Genomic DNA, 24,148 nt, shown 5'->3' with positions numbered 1-24,148 from the left:
TTGTACCATGGCACTGACTTGCAGCAATTCAAAGTAAATAAATGAAGCAGAATGACTGTTCTGTACCTGTAAAATAAACATTAAATTCTTGTAATTCATAAAAAAAAACTTTCTTTGAGCAAAACTTCCATTCAAACCTCTGTCTGGTGTCTCACTGCTGAAGGGGGAGGGTTACAAAAAAAAAAAAAGCTTACCTCACTGATAGCATTGTTCTGGTTTCAGCAACCGGATTTGCCGTTGAATTGGGTTGAGGTGTCCGTTGTTCCATTAGAAGTCAGGACTCGGAGGCTGTCTAAACATCAGACTGCACTATAGTTCAAATGTTGAAATCTGCACCTGGTTCTAGAAAGAATATACGGGCATACATTCACTCATTGACCAGACTTCCGATACTTCTACACACATTTCCCTTAGTTTTGATAAACCGTTTGAAGTAGCTGTAATCACATTACAGACAAATAGAATCACATCCTCCACTGATTAATGAACACAATCTAAAGCAAGAGGCCATTGAAGCTGCATAACTGAAACACTTTAAACAAATTCCCAGTAAGAAAAAGGCATGTATTATATGTGCAAATAATTTTGTTAAAAAATGTTTAATTCTGAAAATGTGTGTTTTCAACTTCCAAGATAATAAGAACGCATGTCATGTCATACAAAATGAAAAAAGACAGCATCTTACATTTCCTCTCTCCACAAAAGGATATCATTGGTCATATTTAATGTGACAGTCGGGTGATATTTTAAGAATGTCACCATCTCCTATCTTGTGCATCCATTTCCATCTCCTTTTTGAAGTCCTATGAGGAATGCTTTGTTGTCAAGGTTAATCTCGTTGGGGGGAGAGTCTGCTTTAGGATCTGTGCCTGTCACGATACAAAGGGAAACGTACCCTAATGATTCATTTCAATAATGTATTTTTTTCTCCTTGAACCCAGCTGCCATTGAGTGGAGAGCAGGGAAAAGGATGCCTGGGGGCGCCTGACCTCTGACTGTTTAATGGCTTGTAAAGGTGTCAAAGGTTAAATAATGTTTCCACTCATTTAAACGCAGACTAATTGGTCGTATTTTTTGTTTGTTTGGGCGATGACTAAAGCATTTATAAGGGAACTGTATTATGAAGCCAACAACGTCATAACAAGTGGTTTTAGGATAGCCTGAAAGCTGCTATATGAAAAATATCAATAATGTTAGCTGATAGTGTGTCAATTTCACTCTAGCTAATTAATCCTCCATTTTGCATCAATTTATCAAAAGTTCAGAGGGATTCAAATTGTGTATATTTTCAATATGCATATTATACAGTGTGATTGGTTTGCTATTTATCTCCAACAGGCTATATTGGGTAAGCTATTACATAGTTTTTCTCTTCTCACGTCGTTTCATAATTAAGCCAAATAATGAATCTACAAAAATGTCTCCAATGTTTTCAAAAATGCTGTATGTCCACACAAAGTCTACGTTTCCTATCCCTGTTTAGTCTGGCCAGGAAGCCGCCTGGTGGGGACCGACGCCGGCCTGCAGGTGCTGAGGAGCAGCCCGTCGGAAGCCCAGAAGCACCACGAGACGAGATACACTGGGTTTATCACCGCACCGACGGAGCTCGTGGGGGGTTGGGGAAGGGTAACACGCGGGGAGGAAGGGTCAAAAGGCGATATGCGGACTAAGTATAGGTTTCACAACACAAGAGGAAACGTCAATGAGACTAGTAGTTTAGTCAAGAACAACAGTGACCGCATGCCAGTGGCCACAATAGGAAAACTATACCATCGATTGTATTGAAGCAATTTAATTAAGTTTTTAGTTTCCACCAATATACTTCGGTCAAAAAGCATCTCGCTTAATATGTAAACTACGTTTAAATGAGTTACTCTCTGTAGGCTGCAGGGCATAAAACCAGTTATGTGACTTCTAGTGTCCAAGCACCGCTGAGGATCCACGTTCCTTTGTCAGGGCTGCACAGTGGTCAGCTGGCAAAGCAAGAAAACACTGTAACACACGTTCATTAGTACAGTGAGGTGACGATCAAGCAGTTGTGGAGGAAGCAGTCAGATCAGAGAACAAATAGCAATATTGAGATTAATAAAAGTATAAAAATATCCCGTACAAATCAAAATCAACTTATTGTATCAAAAGGAAGTATTCAGTATTAAGAAAAAATTATCCCTGTCAGTTCTGTAATATATTATATCTTTACATTATGCATTAGGCAGCTTTTCAGTGTCGGTTTGTCAAGGTGGACTTAATTTTAATGGCCTATGTATCCTGTTAGTGGGTATTTTAATGTGTAACAATACATTACATTTTATAAACTCGTTTTGCAAGTACTATCTGTATCTACTAGGCTATAGGCTATAACATACAGAAACTAAATTACAATATTTATAAGTGTAAAGAACTATACTTGAGTATATTTAATGCTACAAGCATCTCAGATTTGTATTCACGTAGAGTGCGTTAGAAAAGTACATCTCACCACTGCAATAAAGACACAGCCTTCTCATTTTCTCTCACCACCTGCACTATTAACAGTTGTCCAATTTTGTACCAATCCCTATCCAGCAATGAAAATGTTCTTCATATGTTGCTCTCTTAATAAATGGTGTCCCTGGTGTAGTATGCATCAGTCTGGGGAGACTTGACATTGAAGCCTGAAGCCGCCCTCATTTTGTAACCCTGCCTATACAGTTGGAAGGGATCTGAAAGTAAGAACATGAGGAACACAGGGCATCTTTAGTCTTTTTCACCTCAATGAAGCTTTGTTTTATTGAGTAAAGATTTGTTTAAAGATGTACTTTAATAGGCTGAGATTACAGATACTTTAATCCATGCAAATTTAATAAATGTAGTGATTTATTTTCAAAATGGCAATCAGAGAAATTGCTCCTGCTGGAGGATGTATAATGAATTGCACCTCAATACCGTCTATTCTCAGTATGATGCCTGTTTCGGCAAATCTTTCCCCCTATTACATTTCTACACGCGCACCTTAATAGGCTATGGCTTTGCTTTCAACAGGCCGAGGCCATTTTCTAGCAAAATATTCCAATGTATCCTTCATTTAACACCGAGGAAAAGAGCAGCCGGCGTATAGGCCCAGTTGCATTCATGTGCCCATATGTCTCAGGCTCCAAGAGAAATGGTGCCAAAGACTTGCCAGTAAAGTATGAGGAGACAGAGGATGGATGATAATGCGACCTGAGGCATCATTTGACACTCGGCTGCATCTGGAACATCTGCTGTGACAGGCCTATCGAGGCTCTCGGTTCCTTCGCTTCGCCTCTGTGTACATTTCTGCTGCTGAGTCTCGCCTCCCAGCCTGACGTATCTGGGGACAGTTATTTAAAAAAAAAAAAAAAGCCAGGTAAACCAATCAGAGCCAGGTCCTGAACAACAGAACACATGTTTCATATTTGGCCCGATACTAAAGGTACTACAGTTTATGGTGTGCATGAGGCTGCTGACGGACATTTTATGCAGAACATCAAAACACATCGGCACCACTGGGCACGAGCCTCGATACGTTTGTATTAAGTCACATTTGAAAAAATAAATAAAACCCACTCAACCGTGAGGCGGAACATTGGTTTTGGCTAAAACAGAATTTTCCTCAGATCATTCTCTTTATAACCATTTATGTTTTATAAATAATCAAACTCGGTGTTACGACTTACATATCAACGAATACACCCAAAGGCTCGGGGAGTGACAGCATCAACCACACACACACACACACACCAACACAACCCGAAGGATTATGTCCTATCCCAAAACCAGGCTGACCTCTGACCTTGAAGGCCAAGGGACACACACGTTAGGTGATAAGTGAAGCACGGGGCCTATTGTGCAGACGGTCTCCCTGTCCATTTATTGACTTCCTAAATGATCCATTATGAAGTGATTTACGAGGTCCACCACCACCTCACCGGGCACTTCTAAGGCCTGTGGGTTGCTGTCTGCTCCATTCAGCGGACATCTGCACCAATGAACACAGCATTTGATTTATCAGAGAATGGACGGAAGCTGGCCCACGCCACTTCTAGTGTTTGTTCAAAGCCAACAGGAGAGTTAGGAAGCTGTTATGAATGCAAGATGTCACCAGTGGGGTCAGACACAAAAGGTATAGCTGGAGCTCCGCAGGGATCAAGGGAAACATGCCATTAAAACCAGGCACTTGGAAACAGAAGCAAGCCACAGCTATTTATTTAAAAGAATATATAACAACGGGTTTTAAACAAGTAAAAGCACAACTCACAGGTTCGAATACAAGCAAGAAAATCAACCAAAACGGCACATTTTTCAATGACTGTAACGTCACCGCGAGGCAGCTTGTCGAGCAAATGACCTTCTCTTTCCTCTGTTCACTAATGATTTGTGGCCATTATGCTCGTCTGGCTCTTTGATTTCTCAGGCCTTTCCTGTACAGCATGATGAGCTTCCCAACTTGGGGTCATCCCAGGAGACAAAAGCCTTCATGAGGCAGAACGTCAAGCGTTTGAAGCCCCGGCCCCCGGCCTCTCGGTACAGTGTTGCAACACAGGAGCTCCCATGCTGCTCATTGACTCACAGAGGTATTATTAGAGGCAGCGGACAGAAAAACACCACCTCTCTATTTTCTCTGGGACTTTCACAACAAGAACCGTGGCCGTGTTCATGACAAATGTCCGTTTCTTACAGAGACATCTGTATTACGTGTAAAGTAAATGTTAACAATTGTCTTGTTCTGAAATGGAAATTCTGCAGATTCCTCTTGCAGAGGACATTGAAACATGTCTTTTTTACTTATTTGAATCTCAGTTTGATGTCTACACCGATGGATTTCTTCAGTTCCTGATCTTTATGATTAACAAAGAGTAAATTGAGAGAAGAAAACCAGCTCATGAAGGAGAAGGAGAGCATCTGCTGATCAGCACCACCACTAAACCAACAGAGCTCTGTTCTTCATGCCCCTGCTGTGATTAACCTTGTTTGACAAACAGCTCAGGTCAGGCTGGAGGGGCCTGTGTGTTAAGCTAAGACCTGCTAGAATAACAACACAAGATTACATAGCTGCTCAGGTGCGTTGTATGCCTCAAATTCAGGTCCAGTGGAGCAAATCTCCTATCAGATAAGTCAACACAACAACATAGCTGCACGGAGCGTCACAAAAGGCTTCAGCAAACTGACAAAGTCAGCAAATGACTATTCCACTATTTGAAATATATCGAATATTTCAACATGGCCTCACAATTAAAGGAAATCCTATTCGAGACACACGCTGTGTAAAAAAAAAAAAAGTTCACAAAGTTGTGCAGTTCTTATGTTCCACATATTGACCTCAATATTTATGATGTTAACTGTACACATTGTTTGATAAACGGCATTTGGATTTATTGAGGAGAGAATAGTACGATGAGCCTGTGAACGTACTCATGAAATGACGTAATCTTAGTTCATATGAGGACTAAATAAAATCAGTTTTAGCTAAATATATTAACAGTCCATTTGTCCAGTTATCACACCATTTGAACTGGACTATTACTGTATTATTGGCTACTAACACCATTTGGTGTCACATCAACATCAGTAGAAAGTATTGAATAAAAGTCCATATGTCCTTCCAGAGCTCATGTGCTCAGCCAGTGTCTGCTCCCTCGTTGAATATTGACCACAGGCTGATCCGATGGTCCTTGGATCCAGCAGCCAGCAGTCTTTGTCTGGGGTCCTGGTGGTCAGAGAAGGCCACGCTTAGCACCATGTCAGTGTGGTATTGAAGCACTGCCAGTGGCCGCAGCTTCTTCCACCAGAATATCCGCACCCGATGGTCCCAGCCCGCTGACGCCAGAAGTTTACCGTCCCCCCTGACACACATCTGGGAAACCCCAGGGTTGACCAGGGTCACATAGTCCTGGAGCTATAAAACCACAAAGAGGAAAAGGATCTTAGCAGGTCTTTGCAGGTTAGAACCAAGTAGCAAACACACATTACAAACACTTTGCAAACACCAAGGATGCTGAGTGGCAGCGTCTTTTGTGATAATTGTTAGTGAAACCGAAAACCAAATGAACATATTGTTCACGCAAATAAGGACACAAAAATAATAATTAGGTCAGTAAGTCGATTAATCACTGCCGTCTAGGAAACCGAGGCCAACGCAAACACCGACCGGGAGAGTCTATCAGCTGATCTGATGACTGAGGTCCAAGTGTGAGGCTGGATGTCTTGTTGAACCTGGCTGGAGACTCCTGGGACTCAATCATCGGCCATAAAACATTACGGCACGAGGGCCGCGAGTAGATCTCTCTGCGTCCCACTATTTGGTTTGGAGTTAGGGGGGCCTATTCTGGAAGCGGGGCTTGAGTTACCTTTGTCACAGTTTGCAATAAAGAAAGAAAGAGAGAGAGAGAGAGAGAGACAGAGAGAGAGAGAGAGAGAGACCCTCTCGCTGAAATGCTTGTTTGCAGATGCCGTGTTGCTTTAAGCGCCTCTGATGAATTACATTCACACTGAAAGGTCTGGTCAGCGGGAGAAGAGACCCGATAAATACACTGTTGTAACGTCTGCCTGCTAAAGATTAGCCACAGCTCCCTCTCCCTGTGATTTACAGTGTCTTAGGACTGTATCAATCTCTCTAAAGGGGCAACATTCTGACATATTATAATGAATGACGGCAAAGATCACTATCTAAAGGGCCTGCTGAGGTGGGCATTCCTGGGGAGCGAACGTGCTCTTCCTGCAGACTGGGGATCTCTGCTGGACCTGTAGATGGGACACAAACATCTGGATCTAGGAGCTGAAATCAAACTGGACAGCGTATAATTGACTTCATAAGCTGTGTCTAGGGAGACTAATGGCCTTGGGTTGGGAGGAGACGGTGGAGAATTTATCTGCATGCTCCTGTTCGGGGCAGGAACCATCCACAGGCTGCATGTGGAAGATATAAGCCAGGTACTCGCAGCCCAAACGGATAAAGTGGAATGCAAGGGAGAGAGAGAGAGAGAGCAGGGAGGAATGTCATTGATCAAAACAGAGCGAGAAAGTTCAGAACAGAAAGTGATGGGATTTCTTTTTGTTTTTTGTTTAGCAAACCATCATCGCTGGTACCGCTAGTGCGAAAGTAAGTGTGCCTGGTTAGACCAAACAAGCCAGATACACTGATACAAAGAAACCCGGAGGGTGAAAGATTGTTTGGAGCTTTGTTATTACCTCAAGAAGTTGGTATGCCCCTACCTCTCTCCATCTGGTCCGCATTAGAGGCCTGATAATGATGGGTTTAAGTGTCTGTTTTTGTTTGTTTTGCTTCCCATAGTTTGTGTCAGGAAAAGGCATTTGTTTCATTAAAGGGTCAATTGTAAGCCGTAAATGGCTAATGATGTAGTTATGGTCATTCAGCGGGGCTGGCTGGCTAATTGTTTTTACTTTCTGCAGTCTGAGACGGTCAAAATAAAAATGTTGAGGAAAAAAAGTTAACCTGAGCTAAAACATTAAATGAATGGCAGCTATGTTGGTTCTTAAGCTGCAAGTGATCAGCACGCACACATATTTCATGATTAATTAATTAGTTGATCAACAGAAAAATATTTACCGACAATTTATGGAATTTTCTTTTTAATTTTAAGTCATTTATTTGATAAAAAATACAAATGTGCTGGTTCTTCTGCTTTATATGGTTATAAATGATTGTAAATAGAATATATGTTGGATTGTTAGTTGGACCAAAAAATACATTTGAAACACCTTGAAAATTACAATCTGCATTTTTTTTATATCAATCAATTACAAAGATGATCAACACATTAATACATAATTAAAATCTATTTTAGTTGCTGACTGAGAGTAATATTAGTTTTGGTCACACATAGTTCTGATTAACACTGCAGCACAAGAAACATTTGTTTTTAGAAATAGAATGACACTAGAGTCGGAACAATCAAACAGAAAATTATTTTAAAAACTGATTAAGAATTTGAGTTCTTTTCTTAAGTAATAGCTTGACATTTAGGACACAGCCAGGCTACCTGTTCCCTGTTTCCCGTCTTTGCGTTAAGCTAAGCTCACTGTTCATATTCATCAATGAGACATGAGCGTGGCAGAGACAACAACAAACTTTTGCGTATTTCCTATTTTGTACTATTGGTGGGACAAAACAAGCAAACATCGCCTTGGGCTCTAGTAACACGCGATGATTTTATAGACTAAATGACTAATCGATGAATTGAGAAAACAACCAAAAGATGAATGGATAATGGAAATGACAACGCCTTGCAGACCATGAATATGTCACACTTTAATGTTGGGATAACTTGTCTTTTGTTTTTTAAAAGAAAAGTCTAAATTGTGCTGTCATTTCAGTTCCATGCTCTCCAGCAGCGGTATTGTTGTTCTTGCTATCGGGCCACACCATTGCTGAACGAATACCAAGGAAAACGCTGCTGACTTAAGCGCTGCCAATAACCAGGTCTCAATCTGTGATGAAATCCATTGGCTCTAAGCAGGGACTGCAGGCTTATTTTACTTGACACCCCATTTTTCTTCCCCTTCCTTCCTGACTTACTATCTCATCATAGACACAATCCATCTTTGGGCTTCATCATTTTGTTTGAACACTCCTTCCTGGCCTGTGTTACAGCATGCAAGCTCACCAACACACACACACACACACACACACACACACACACACACACACACACACACACACACACACACACACACACACACACACACACACACACACACACACACACACACACACACACACACACACACACACACAGAGCAGGCTTGCTGTCTTAACGCCAGCATCCTCAGCTGTCAGGAGGCTACCAGCTCTGCTCAGCAGCTGGGCCCACTAGACTCTCTGTGGCCTACGACAGATCCAACACAAACTCACACTTCGGCATTCTCTTTTTGTAGCATCTCACCGACAGAGGAGACGTTCAAAAGGAGCGTTCACTCGGCAGATCTCACTCAAGCCTTGCTCCAACTTCTCTTCCCCGTCTTTCCTCCTCCGTCTTGGCACGAATCTTGGCGTTCACGCTCATCTACTGAAACGTCCCATCATCGCTCACTCACTTGAGCCTAGCGGCTGGGAGGCTTTTTTTTCGCAGGTATTTCTGACACACCCTGTCCCTGAATCACACTCGGCAGCGGGGAGATTACAGCCTTTTGTCACCTTGCCTGTCAGAGCTTGGCGTTGGCTGACAGGAGATGGATGTGTCAAACAGGCTAGCAGTCCCATTCAGAAAAAAAAAGAAGAGAAGAGGAGCGGGGGGAGGGGAGGCGGGGGTTGCTGAAGAGAATTCTCATGACAGTAGCGGATACATACATCAGTTCAACATCAGACTGAGGTTGGACCTGAAAGGTCATGTCAGGATTGGCTGACTGCTGGGGGGGGGGGGGGATATTTTACATTGTGGTGAAGACGAGGGGCAGGAGTCCCACCTGTAGGGAACTGTCATCAGTCTCTGCTGTCACCATGCTTGATTTACACCTCTAACCTCCCTTTGTCTACACCGGCTTTCTCTTTCTCCAGTCCGCAAACCTCCGTCGTTCTCTTTCACCTGGAGGAACACGCCGCTGCACTTGTCAATACATTTGAGTGGCCGCCTAAATATATGTCCATCTGGCTTAACAGCTTGTAAACCCTAACACCCACGCCCTCATCATCTCAGCCACGACACGTTCCCAAAAATGTGCGCGAGAAGGAAAAAGAGGGGGAAAAAAAGGCTGAAGATGATGCCTTATTACGATGAAAAGATGCAAGGCCGGCCAGGTCAAACAGGAGATAAAGGCCTCTGGGAGCCATGTGTAATACATTAACCTCCATTCCTAAGGCTGTCTGTCTTTATCTGGGCTTGATAAGCTCACTTCACAGCCCCTCAGGCTTCACTAAATCATAACGGCGCTGTGTTGTGTCACATTCAGCTTCTCCTCCTCTTCACAAAAGAAAAGCATCTATCTTCCTTGCCAGCCAGTTCCACTGTATTCAATGGTATCGCAGAGGTAATTTGTGGGAAGTGGGATGCTGTGGCACTTATAGCCTCCTCAGCCTTTATTGCAGCCTCCCACTGTGAACTACTGTTCCCTTTACTGCAGATGTGTTTTTTGTTTGGTTAAGGGGCCTCCGAGGTTTTGATATTTTTATTACCTCTCACGGGTCGTCCGTCAGGACCCAGGGCCCGGGTCCGCCACCCGGCAGGTCCTGCCGTCTCCATACTGCTGCCACACAAAAATACTTTTGTGGGAAGAACTGAGGATAGCTGTCTGGACGTCACACTGAGCTGCACTTCAGGATAATTTAAAAGCCCCTGTTGGATCTTTTCCCTCTCCTTGTGCTTTTTGTCCTGTTATCCTCATCCTGGATTACATGCTGAATCAATATTTTGTTGCTTCGGCAAAATAAACCAAATAACTACTCTCCTCCTGTTTTGGTATATTGAATCAAATCCTTTGTAGTGTTTTTCGAGACGCATATTTACGGTGAACAAAAAAAAAATGGGGCTTTGCAAATATTTCTAATTCAAGCATTCATTTGTAAAACGCCTTGGAAAGAATAATACCCCTTCACCGTGCAGGAGAGTACTACGTGTGCCTCAGGTTCCCCTCGGCTCTGATTCATGGGGGTTGGCTGCAAAATGTGAGCATTCGCTTTTGCTCATGAAATCAAGAGAAAATACAGCTTCAAATGAGGCGTTCAAGTCTCTGAAGCGCTGGCTGTTATGTAAAATGAATTAGGGTACAAAGCTGATGTGTCTCTTTCGGCGTGGCAGAAGATGCTCTGGCATGGGCTTTACTGTAAAGTTTACCAATGTGTGTGTGTGTGTGTGAGAATTTATTTTTGTGATACGTTTGTCATCCAGAACTATTTATATCCACGCCTGATGTGTGATTGTGTCAGTGTGTATGATTGTGGGTGGTTTGAGTTTGGAGTGACAGCCCTAGCCCGGCCCTTGGCCCCTGGCCCTGCCAACGCTGTGTAACCAGCAGCTGATTTATGGCCCCCGGAGCCCTACTGAGCCTCTTCCTCTTTGGCCCCTGATGTTTTCCAAGAGAGCCTAGAGAAAGGCAACTCTTCTCTCGTCCCATCTCCATCATTACCTTTCTATTATATTTCATGGTATTTAGCAGATGCTCTTGTGCAACAATTAGTTAGCAGGTAGCAGTTAAGGACCTTAACCAGGGACACTTCAGGAGGCCGAATGAACATTATAACAGTTACCCAACCAGGACACGGACACGAGAACCCCAGAAGGTAATTCTGCAGTTGTCAAGGCACACTTGAACATTGTACACATTTAAAATCTTCATTGAAAAGAAGAATAACTACAACTAATTTGAAAGAAAGTATTCTGATACAATTAAAAAAAGTAAGTAAGCAAGAAAAGTAGTTAGCAACAGTTAGCTTAATGTAATGGATAAACTGTTTAGGTAAATACATTGTATACATGGTTGAAATAGTTACCTAAAAGTATTAGATAAATGGTTAAAATAGTTATCTATGATAATGTATAAATGGTTGAAATAGTTTGCTAAAAGTAATGGATAAATAGTTAAAATTGTGAGCTAAAAGTCACTGATAGATGGTTAAAATAGTAAATAATAAAGTAATAGATAATTGGTTAAAATTCGGGATGAATCGTTCAATGTGGAGCTTTGGCCGCTGCACGGTAGTAGTATGAATGCAAACTTGAACAAGTGGATCCAAACATTGATATTTCAAATTGTATGCAAAATCTATTGATATTTAAATCGATATCCACTGAATAATGAGCCTCCATAGGAATGCTCATCCAACCTTACTGTGTATTGACATCTGTTAGTTTATAGTCATTCTAAAATCCTGAGGGGTGATGTGGATGAAGAGGTATAGTAGTTCATATGACAGGGCTGTCTAGGCTAAAGTTTGGGAAACATTAGGCTGTACAACACTACTGTTCTCTCTTAGCCTGTCCTCTGCTGACCTGCAGGTTGTTCTGTCTGTCCAGCATCCAGGAGGAGAGTTTGTTCTCAGAGGAGCCAGATACGCCCCTCAGACGCTTGATGTCAAAGGTCAGGCACATGATGGGCTCAGGATGGGCTTTGGCTTGGCTCAGCATGGACCTCTGGGTTACGTCCCACAGCAACAGGGAACCGTCCTCGTATCCAGCCACCAGGAGCGGTCCCTGACCCGAGTCTGGCTGGGAGTGAGGGAGGATGATAAAGAAAGAGGAGAGACAGTGAGATGGGATGTGAGGACACTAAGAGTAATGTGAGGTAAGATGTCAGATGAGATCTCTGGAGTAAAGAAACCACAGAAACCGCTGTGTAGTGCTGGAAGCTGAGCGGAGCAGAGGTTATCATTTTGGAAGCTCCTGTTGACACTGGGAAAGACGCTGTGGGCTCCATTCATCAGGCTGCTGCTCTCTCTTTCCAACACTCCATTACACCGCTCCTCACTTTGCTCCTCATCTATATTTCTGAGCCGAAGGACTCTCTGCCAGCACTGATACATATACTGCAGTAACAGACTGCAAAACCCTCTTAAAACTTGACTTATTTAAATCATTTAAAACCCAAATGTATTGGCCACCGTTTAGTGTGGCGTTTTAATTTGACATTTATTATAAAATCACTATAATAAAATACGGCAGTTACAGTACATTTTATTTTAGATACACACACACATATATATAAATATCTATATATATATATATATATATATATATAATGTGCATTGTTTTGTTTTAGGTATATTTTATCTGTACCTATTTTTTTTCATCAGTATTTTGGACTTTTTTATACCATTATAATGATTTATATATATATATATATCAAATTTGAACAGAGATTATTTTTGATTGTTTATTTTAATATGTAAAACTTAAAAAACTGAAATACTTACTACGGTACAGCATTAGAGCTGCAACTAACATTTATTTTAATTATTAAAGAAATTATTTTTTCAATTATCAAAATTTCGCAGATTCCTTCTTGCGTCCCAAAAAATCAACACAAATCGAGGACTTTTCAGATCCAGCCGCTATGTTTACAACCGGTGAAATCATCGGAGTAAATCTTTCAAATCCCATGAAATAAAACCAGGTGCACAAACGTAAAACCTAAACCCGATTACCTCTGTTAAATATATAGAGAGCAACCTTCACCTAACACAAAATCTATACAAAAAGTTGTATGAATATATAAAGAGAAGAGTAAGCAGTATAAAATTAAAAAAGAATGAAGAAGCTGTGCCTTCAAACTGTTGGAAGCCACAGATTGTAAATCACCTCTGTGAAGGAGAACATGAAGGTTAACTGATACAAACTGGGGGCTTCATATATCTTTGCATTGCTGCAGGGAGGAAAGGAAGGACTGAAGGAGAGAGAAGAGAAGGAGGAATGGATAAACAGACAACTGGTGAGCTCAAACCTCTGTCCCGTTTTACCGAATTCCCAAACTTCTTCTGTGCACATACAGTATATGGAGACGGTGGTGGAAGTACCAAGCCTCCATGTATATGGCCGGAGTGTTATTCAAACAACAATTCAACTTTTCCCAGCTTTAAAGACCGTGGCCTGTAGAGCGACGGAATACATGTCGGAAGACTTATGAATGCACAAAAATACCATCAGGCCCCCAGCAAAAGCACCGTGCCCTGCAGAAGTGAGGAGGGAAAGAAATGTTTTCCATATGTGCGAGGGGGCCACGTCTGCCATTTTTTTCATCCATCTTCAAGTCCTCTTCTCACTTAACGCTCTATATTTCTCTTCTTCCAGCTTTAAACAAATTATAGACAGAGTCGTGTATCCCTTCCAAACACATCAGCGAGGACGAACACTAAGGGATTGTGAAAACAAATAAAAACAAGTGAAAATCAGTGGCCGCTGCTTGCCGGCAGGGCCCGGGCTAAGCTTTCCAGGCTTGGGGCCCACCGTTTCTCTTAAGTGTAGGACCGCCTTGATTGATGATGTCATGGGTCGGAGGTCGGGGAACCCTGGGTAGACACCTAATTCATTATATCCTCCAAAGGCCTTTCTACAAGAGGGCTCTCTGCTGGAGTGGGGCTGGGGCTCTGGGAGGAGATTCATCACCATAGAACAGCTAGAAAGACAGACGGATGGAAGCCGGCTGACGAGGCGGAGGAGAAATGACGCTGGGTCGTTGGGCTCCAACTTGTTAATAGACATGTTGTCCTATGTCATTTCTATTGGATTTATGAAGCATATGAAAATGTGATGCATCTGTGTACATGCCTTGTGTTTTTATGCTTTTAATGGTTTTATGTGAAGCACTTTGAATTGCCTTGTTGTTGTAATGTGCTATACAAATACACTTGCCTCGCCATGCCTTACATAATGTATGTTTAAATGTATTTGGAACAATTACAGGCATTTTTTAAAATGCAACCCTTTTTAAGCCAGTAGGCTGAAGGCCCTATCTCTTAATGTTTGTCTAGTCTGATGGTCACTCAGTTGGTTCCGACCCCTATGGTGCAGTTAGATCATCAACATGTCCTCAAGAAGAGTCACGATAACAGGGGCTTTTGAACATCAAGTCATTTCCTTCCTTCTGTCTTCTTCTACAACAATCTCATTTGGTGGAGAGGTTTAAATTCCCCATGCTGCTGAGGCAACTTAAAATACCCACGCAACCTATGGAGGCACTGAAACAAGCTCTAACAAATAAGAACAACAAATAACTATGATTGCTGAGCTATTAGATCTAAATCAGCGTTAGTTCCTCTGAGGTTCCAGCTCAAGACAAATGAAATGCACACACAGAATTTAACTCCATACTCACGTTTTCTATTAAGGCTGAAACAAAGGATTATTTTCATTATCGGTTAACTGGTAACAATTACTGATTCGGTCTATAAAGTGCCAGATAAAAGTGAAAAATGACCATCGCAATTAAAGTCTCACCTTCAGATTGCTTGTTTTGTCTGACAAGCAGTCCAAAACTTAAAGATATTCAATTTACAGTCGCATAAGACAAACATATGCTTTCAATTGAGAAGATGGAACAAGGTGACATTTAGCATTCTATCTTTGAAAAAGGACTTCAAGAATAAAAAGATCATCAAAACAGTTACCAGTTGACTTTTCGTCAACAAGTAATTGGTTAAATTACTAATAATTTCAGCTCTTTTTCTTAATTTATACAAATCTCAATCCCACTTCAGTCAATCAATCAATAGACTCAATCAATGCCCAATTTGCCTCCACACGTCATCATTTGAAGCCTTTGAGATGAACTACATTTGACTGCAACATGATTATTAGGTTGTGCATGACCTGACATCTAAAGCAAATAGAGAACGCATTGTCACAGCATTATTGGACAAGAGAGATAGACTTTGTACCAGTTATTAAACTGAAGTTAAATCTTAATTTTGAGAAACTTATTCTTAAAAAGTGATAATTTTGAAATCTTTCACACGGGCAAAATAATATCTATGAGGCCTGTGAGCAGAATAGAGCCCTTATGCAAGTACTCTAATACTGGATTAATTATCATACAGAGATAGTTATGTATTGACACAAACAGCAAACACATTAACAGTAAAGGCATCCAGGAATACATCCTGCTTGTCTCCAAGCTAGTGATGCATTTTATATTAGTGGATATGTGTTGCGCTATTATGTGTATATTTATCATATTGTATATATTCAATTTAAAAGGATGTGTCATTTAATTTCATATTCTATTTCTAGGATGGATATTTAACATCTGGCCAGGACAAACAGGTGATTATTAGGCTTTTAGGCTAATTCTGGCTCATTTACAGTTTTTTTCCCCCTGTAAATTAACGAGTGCTGTTCCTGCCAAATAAACTAATACAATAAAAAAAAACATAAATAAACAAAATCTAAAAGCAGTTAGAGAGAAGTATGTGGGCGATATCCTGAATGTATTGTATATTCCACAAACACTTGTAAGTCATTTCCTTGAACAACCCAGAGAACAACAGCCTGTTTGCTGATGTGGCCGCCACAGGCCTGAGGCCGGCACTGCTTCAACATAAGGAACCGATCGTTTCCTCTGGTTTTAGACCCGGTCCACCATGATGTCATAGCAACTAGGCAGCAAGGTGATGAGCTGAGAGTGATGGATATCTGTATAGGAACATTTCCTTTTCCCCGCCAGCCTCTGTTCACATTAAAAGCCTTGCACATCATACATCAATACTGTCCCCCTGGCCAGGGCAGTCCCACATGTGGGGGTACTCTCTCCCTCCACTTAAGTGCTTCAGCACTTCCCAGCCAGTCAGATTCAGAGAAAATAGATAATAAGCTCCGTCACCTTTTAGACAGCACATGAACTATAAGGGCTGGGTGGGATCTTGCAAAAGGGAAGGTGATCTGAGGAGAAAATGCAGTTTAAACACTGCATTTAATCTTTTTCCAGAAACTCCAGCAGAGAGGGCTTAAAGGCCGACAATAAATCTGTTGGTGAGTTCGTCTTGGAAATAATGGAGGATAATCACTTCTCGCCTCAACGGTGGGAAGAAAAGAGGGAGAGATGGTGAGAGGAAAGACAGAGAGAGGAGATAATTGCCAGTGGCTTCATCCTGGTGTGTGTGTGTGTGATGGAGAGAGACGGGGTGGAGAGAGAGGATGACGGTTTCAGCTGTTGCCTCCTGCTGTGTGAGGTTCAGGAAACAGCGGGTAGCATATGAGCATTTCATGTGAAAGACAAGTGAGCATTTTTCTTATGACTGGCAGACAAAATGTGTGGGTAGAGTTTCAAGACTCTGTGTGTGTGTGTGTGTGAGAGAAAGCAGTTTTACACGCACTCACAAGCGCACACACAGACGGGGTTTTCAGTCACTTCCCACTGCTTGGACTGCTTCGAGTCGCTCAGTCAGTGTAGCTGATGAACATGCCTCAGCTTTGAAAGGAATCAGACTGGGATGATTTAGAATCACCTAAGCCCTTCGGCTTTGAAGTCAAACAGCTGCCTGCGCTGTATTACAATGATATTATATCATTTATAATGACATAATTGATCATTATGTTTCCTGGCACTCAACGCTGAACCAGCAGTAGTTCATAAATCAGATGATGAAAGGTGGGTGTAACAGTGAAATCAAAGAAAAACACAATGTCAGTGTGGTGGAAAATAATGTCAGCATGCATTGTGAGACTCTAACTTGTCTACTTGTCTCTATAATAATTTCCCAAACACAATGTCAGCTTTATGGCTTTTGTAGATAACATACTAAAATACATTATCTCTGATTTGGATTACAGGAATACTGAATGTGCACGGGCCAGCAACTCGACTCACCCTGGCTTCAAAATGATACGCTGTGTTTTGATTTCTGTTGCCTGTAAACTGTACAGTCCATAAAATGTACTCAAACATCTTGCATAAATCTAAAAACCCAGCCCGTCCCCCAAAGCCCCAAACCCAAAGAGTTAATAATTAACCATGAAAATAATTACAGGGTCTCCTTAATGGCTGGAAAATAAAACTTTTTCGACAGCATTTACAAAACAGAAAGCAACCTTTTTTTTTGTTGCTCGGATCAGATTGGATGTGCAGCTGCAGGCTGATATATGGCTGTGAACCCCACAGCCCTTCCAAACGCTCTAATTACAGTGTTGGGACTCAGTGCCAGCAGAGAAGAAACGCTTGGGAAAAATGGCCCAGGACAAGTTGTTGGGCGGTAAATCATGGGCCACGTCTCTCATGTGCCTTTTTGTTGACTTTTCTATTATTGTGTCTTGTCATGGGCTGATGGCCAACCAGAAAAAAAGCAGGTATGTAGAGAAAAGCTTTCCTTTCCTCCTTGTTTTAAATGTAAGACAATGGCTACCAAGCTGAACTAGTTGAACTTGAGCTGTAGCGGGACAGTGCTACTTTTTTAAGTTAAAAACACTGCAAGAACTTTTGATGAAAATATATTTGACTGCCTGGTGCTTACCTGCCACAATTTGATACACATGACCATCCCCAGCTTAGCGTCTGGTACCAGGCTGCAGACTGGGGTCTTGCTGGGTAGTTCAATGATCTTGATCTGAAGGAAACACAAGATGATTACAACATAAGACGCACTAGAGATAGCTAACCTGTTCACATCCCCATTCTACGTTCATGCTAGCTCTGTAAGGCTGTAAAGTACTGAGACACAGCAGTGCTTTCAGCTAAATGCATGCTAACAATGACAATGCTAACATGCTGATGATTAGCAGGTATAATGTTTGCCAATGTTGTTATCTTAGTTTAGCATGTTAGCATGCTAACATTAGAGAAGAGCCCCATCAACTTTACACATCAAATACAGAAAAAATTCAAAGCATATGTATTGCCTCCATACGGCTCTTAACATGGTGACAGCTGAGCTGAGCCAGCTAACGGTGCTACAATCGCTAACAGTGCAAACAACGGCAACGGTGCTAACAGAGCTAACAGTGTTAACCTGGAGGGGAAGTGACTGCATTAATGTTCTGAACTTTGTACAGAGAACCTTTAAAGCTTTTTGAGACTCCAGAGAGAGCTGTGTGGAGTCTGATAAATTACTTCAAATGACGTCACTTGAGGTTAGTCCAGAAGACTACAAGTTTGAAAAATTAAAAGAAAATTAGCGGTGTGGCGTTAGGAAAAATTGAGCTTACCAGACCTCTGTAGTCCAATAACATGCTATACTGTTTGGCACAGCTTTAATTTGGGTAACTTGTATCATGCTAATACTCTCCGGTGGTTTCGTTTTCAAAACAAGGCCAAGTCATGATTTGTTTGTCTTCTGAATTCAAATAAAGCAGCAATCTGCATCTGTCATTGTGCTTCAGGACTTCCGCAGATCAGAGTGCCTCCAACCAGCAGTACAGTACCATCCATCAGAGCAGAGCGGCCGCCCCACTGTCTATAATAAATCCTGCTAAAGCCCGACCCCGTGACATGAATGGTGTTTTCCTGCACACATTGGCACTGATTCTGATAAAATACACAGCCTAATGAAGCCAATGATAAAGTGTGTGCCTTTGTATGTGTGTACCACACATCACTACCAAAACTCATTCCCTCGACTTCCTCCGCGCTGATGATCCGCATATTCATCCTCATTAGGCCTCAGATTAAACAGCCCTTTAAGGGAGACATCTGTATTTTAGCGCTAGGCCACATCTGTCCTGCGTGTTTACCTTTGCGTGCCTAACAAAGAGGGCCTTTAAGGGCTTCTCTGTGCCTCAGGTGTTCACTGTTCTTGTGTGGCATCCCAGTGCCCATAAATAAAACACCCGCACTGTTAATTAATGTTTCTGCCGTGGCAGCAATCTGCTGCCAGGAATCTCGCTCTGAGCAGTAAACAGTAAAACCACCTGAAATAGGAAGTTCTTATTGACCTACCTGCATTTTGCACATGGCACTAAATCACACCATTGTGTATGTTTTGTGGCAAGTGCATATGTATTATTTCTTGAGGGGATTCATTTATGTGGGTGTTTTATTTGCAGGTACATGATAAGCATCTGTCGTGGTCAGTTATGTCTGTGGAATGGGGTGTGGAGACCAAATGACAAAATCGTCTGCGGCCTGTTTTAATCTAACTTGTATGGGTGTGTGTGTTTCTGTCTGTCTGTGTCTGTTGGGACAATAGCATTATTGAGGTGCTGGGAGTCACAGGCGCCCTGGTGCCTGGCCTGCTGGACTGGGGTTAGCAGAGGCACGTTTGGCTGGATCAGGTGACTGCTCTGTCCCTTTCAAGTGTGGCTCCTCCACAGCAGAGCAAGTAACATGAATCTAGAGGCAATAAAAGATGGCTGAATCGCTGGCTGACCTCTCCCCATCCTGCCTCAATCCACACAAAACCCTTCAGGCTTGTGGGTGTTGAGCATCAACTAAGCAACCTACCACTGAGATTTCCCTTTTTAATCCACCAGTTAAAGATTAAAAACAGCCACTTTGGAGAGTTTTGAGTTTTAGACAAACAGATTCACTGAATGGCATGTTACTAGCCACAGCCAAAATGAACTGACATTAAGCTGGTGGCTGGTATTAAGTTCCTATTCTTGCTATGTGTCTGCTGACTCATGACATGAATGCCGGTTTGTGAATGGTGCTGTTTAGATTGCCGTCTGCAAGTCCTGGCTGCAAACTGCATGCTCACGTCACGTTGACTCTCGACACATTCAGTGAAGATCGGCTAAAAGTATGACATTGGCCACCTGATTGAATGAAAGCCATTTCATATTTATGGATCAGAACACTTGCAAATGATCACAGTGTGGTAATAGGAAAACATGACAGGGGTTTGATGTGACAAACTATTGCTTTGGAACTACTAAACAGTACTATAAGCCACAAATATGTGTGAACACTTAAAGTCAACTCCGCAAACTAGCAAGAGCAAGTCTGCTCAGGTTCATACAGGTTGGCATTTTTGATTCTCATCAGTCTGTGACCAATTAACCATCCCACCTCACACCTAAATGCAAGGATGTTTCCGCTGAATATAGGACAACATGTGCCATTGGAAACTTTGATCTGGAAATCCCAGAAATCCCTCCTTAAATATTTAGAGATAAACAAACCTTAAAACCATAAAAAGTCATTTATAAATAGTATTATATAGAATGTATCCATTTCAGACCGTCTGTCCTTAGTCTGAATCAAAAACTGCAACAGTACACATGATAAAAATGTAACAAATAAGCATGACTATGTATTGTATTTATATTATATATTATCATAAGCCATTAATCTAAACATTGCAGAGTAAAATTCCACAGGAAATACTAAAATCCCATCTTGATAAGTGACATTTGCGGCATCCATTTTTTTGTTGCACTTATTCTTTTCGAGGTTGCAGGGGGCTAGAGCACATCCCAGCATGCACTGGATTCACACTAGCATCCAAACCTAAAGACTATTTAGAGTTATTACTATTATTACTATACTATTCCTGATGTTCTGACCTCTTCTGTCTGTTGTCCAGCGAAGGCCAGCAGGCGCATCCCAGGGCTCGTCTCCAGCATGGAGCACTGACAGAACCCAACACTGCCGGTCCACACAGAGTCCATCACCTCACTACGACCTTCGCTCAGATCCCACAGACAGACCTGCATGTCCCGTCCCTGACTGCTCCATCAATGGAAAGAACGAAAACAGACAAAAGCTGCAGTTCTTTGCATGTTTCAAAACATGTTTCATCTCAACAAATGTGTTTCAAAGCTTAGTTGAAAAGAAAACCATCAAATCTGAAGTTAACATCATCTAAAGTGATAAATAATATCTTACATTTCCAAATGCTCTGATAGAAACAGTAAGGGAAGGATGAGTAAGACATCTGAACTGTCCTCACCTGATGAGGGTATCTGTCTGCTGCAGGGTGCTGACCCAGACCACCGAGCTACCAGAATGACCTTCTGCAATCTTCTCAGCTCTCCTGGTGTTTAGGTTCCACATATGGATGGCACCCTTCCCTGACCTGGAAAACCAAACAGAATGCAGTGTAGTAGGTTGCTTGTATGACACAAAATATGACTCATCATTGACCTGCTCTCACCTACACCAATACCAAAATCTGCAATATTTGCTCTTTTTACAATATTTCAAATGTTGGTGCGTGGTGCTTTAATAGCTGCTCTCGAACATCCAAAATCTGTGCCTGTTTTAATATATTAAGTGAATCGTGGTTAGTTGACTTGGTATCTACTTCTATACTGTAGATAAACAAACAATCTTCACTGTTTGAGGAAGGTGAAGAGCCAGAATATATAATGCTGAGATAAATGACTCACCCAGAAAACAGGAGGGGAGTGTCCCCTCCGTGGCAGCTAAAATGGAGGGTGTTGAGGGGCCCGCCAGCCCCCCTCAGGGTGTAGATGGGGGACGGAGCAGGACGAAACATCCCTGGGTCATGCAATCAATGTGTGGCTGCAAGGAGGCCGCGAACCTGTGTCAGGACACCAACCCGAAACAGACAAGAACAATGAGCTGAGAGATGAGTTTTCTGTTCCCGACAGCATGTCTCCAACGAGACTGTTCAACAGTTCTGTGCCTTTTCAGCAGAAATGACTAAATGTTACTTTGAAATCCGGTTACAAAGAAAGTTAAAAGTAGGCCTAAAATCTACATGCATCAGAAAAGTAGTAATCTCATTTTGTTTTTGCACAATTACTGAGCAAAGATCGTCAGAGAGTAGCTCCATTTTGCCTTGAAGCTGTTCTCTCACACAGAGCAGACAGTTGCGTTTAATGCACCGTCTGCATTTGCTCTATTGTTAGTAGCTACAAACCCTGTGGCGCTCTCTCTCTCTCTCTCTCTCTCTCCGTCTTCCTCCTTCGAGTCTACCTGATAACACCTCTCTTACTCAATACGTCATAAATCACGACCCCTGACAGCTTAATTACAGTAAACAGACGGAGATTCATGCTTCTCACTCCTCTTGTGATCAACGGCCGTTGTCCCAGAGGCAGAAGTAACAGCTCAGGCTTTTATGTCGTTTGTAGGCTGGGCTGCTGAGGAAACCCAACCGACCGCAGGTATGCTGCAAGGAAATGATGTGTCAACATTAAATTGCAGTACATACATGTGAGTGACTCTTAGTGATTGACTTTAGATATCTAATATCCATCTAAATTCTGCTTATCATGTTGAGAATAACAGGTGTCTTTAACCTGTCTATGCCAGGCGGCATAGTCAGTTTATTTTAATTAGACAATGTTTATTACAACCCCGCTTTCTCAGTGTTACGGGAAACAATTGCTCGACAATGACTTTTTAAAACGAGCACCCACTTAAATACAATTGAACAATTAACCTACCAATCTAAATGAAGAGTCTTGCAGGTTTTACTGGCTTCTACGCCTGAGACTTCACAGTAAAATTGCTCCCTCGCCACACAAATCATTGCTCTACCTGGTTACTTGCAATTGCATGTTTGCCAACTCACACTGCTAAAAGTTCCAGAAGTAAAGACGTGCACAGTAATACGCTGAAGCTGGCTTTACCTTTCAGGAATACTTTGACATTTAGTGGAATACTCTTATTTGCCTTCTTGAGTAAGATGAGCAGATTGATAATCTTTAATAGGAAGCTGGAGCCAGGAGACGATTAGCTTAGCATAAATAAAAATAGCATAAAGCATGGAAACACGGGGAAACAGCTAACCTGGCTCGGTCAAAAAATCCACAAAAATCTCACCAATTAACAAACTATATACTGTATATCTTAATTAATCTGTACAAAAAAAACAACTAGCAGACTCCAGGAAGTCTCTGCTCCACGCCAAGAAACAGCCCCGTTTTCAGTGTTTATGCTAAGCTAACTGTCTGCTGACTAAAGCTTTGTATTTGAACAGACAAGCAGATTCCACAAAAAGTATTACAGCACAATATGGGTAACTTCATGTTTTAGGCCTCCTGAGTTAATGAGCACAACCTCACCCCCACCAGACATAAACACACACACACACACACACACACACACACACACAGTCACCCCCTCCACTTTTACTTATCATAACCCTTGCTCCCTGCAATCAGTAGATGCTGAAACTGGAGCCTGAGGCATTCAGGAGCAACTCATTTCAGGAGGTTAGTGGTTAAATTGTCCATGTGAATCTGTGAAGCGGAGAGACAGAGACCTCTGACCAGCCTGCCTAATTAAGGCCATAACGCTGCAGTCTGATGGACTCAAGACATTGACCATTTAGGTATCACTCATATCTCTGAACTAAACCAGCAGGAAACCCTTCAGCCGACAACTGTCCAAACTTGTTATTGTGTGGTTTGAAAAAAATGGCAAAAAAACGTCAACAGTGTTTTTTTGTGAGGGTCTCTCAGTTAAGCTGTGAATGGATGGGTAACACTGCATTCCTGAGCCAGAGTCCTGTGACTGTGAGAGTGTGTGACAAGGTGAGGCTCACTCTGGTAACAGGTGGATTAAGCGTCCCTTGTCCTCTTGCAGCAGGCCTGCATGAAGCTGTGAGTCACAGACCCAGCAGCCTGAAACTGTCTGGTTTCATTGTCCCAAAACTAGTGGCTGGAGGACTTTCCAATCACAGCTCACTGTCAATCACAGACAACAGTTGGGGGCTATGTTACTTGGGGGACTATATAACCAAACTAGTATCTAAAAGAGGAGTAACATGGCCACTTTCCCCTGCCACTACTTCCTCGGTTGGATTGTTCCTTCTGTTTTCCAGGCGTCAGCATTTCCAGTGAATCGGAGTTGCCCACAA

At 42.1% G+C, this 24,148-nt stretch overlaps 1 protein-coding gene across 2 annotated transcripts; it reads right to left on the bottom strand.

The window, feature by feature from the left end:
* Positions 1-3,783: 3,783 nt before the first annotated feature.
* On the bottom strand, positions 3,784-22,434 carry gnb1l (guanine nucleotide binding protein (G protein), beta polypeptide 1-like). Of its 2 annotated transcripts, XM_079160563.1 has the most exons (7): positions 22,347-22,434; positions 21,705-21,859; positions 21,266-21,391; positions 20,880-21,042; positions 17,891-17,983; positions 11,943-12,158; positions 3,784-5,896 (listed from the first exon to the last, which is right to left on the bottom strand). In XM_079160563.1, the coding sequence occupies exons 2-7, from the start codon at positions 21,812-21,814 to the stop codon at positions 5,618-5,620; spliced, it is 987 nt and encodes a 328-aa protein (XP_079016689.1). In that variant the 5' UTR covers positions 21,815-21,859; positions 22,347-22,434; the 3' UTR covers positions 3,784-5,617. The 2 variants fall into 2 exon arrangements, with proteins under 2 accessions (XP_079016689.1, XP_079016690.1); XM_079160564.1 differs by lacking the exon at positions 22,347-22,434 and having other exon boundaries at positions 21,705-21,938.
* Positions 22,435-24,148: the final 1,714 nt, after the last annotated feature.

The sequence above is a fragment of the Pholis gunnellus genome (assembly GCF_910591455.1).
Source record: "Pholis gunnellus genome assembly, chromosome: 6".
Lineage (NCBI taxonomy): Eukaryota > Metazoa > Chordata > Actinopteri > Perciformes > Pholidae > Pholis > Pholis gunnellus.
The sequence above is the reverse complement of the archived record's forward strand: the minus strand, read 5'-3'. Positions and strand labels throughout refer to the sequence as shown.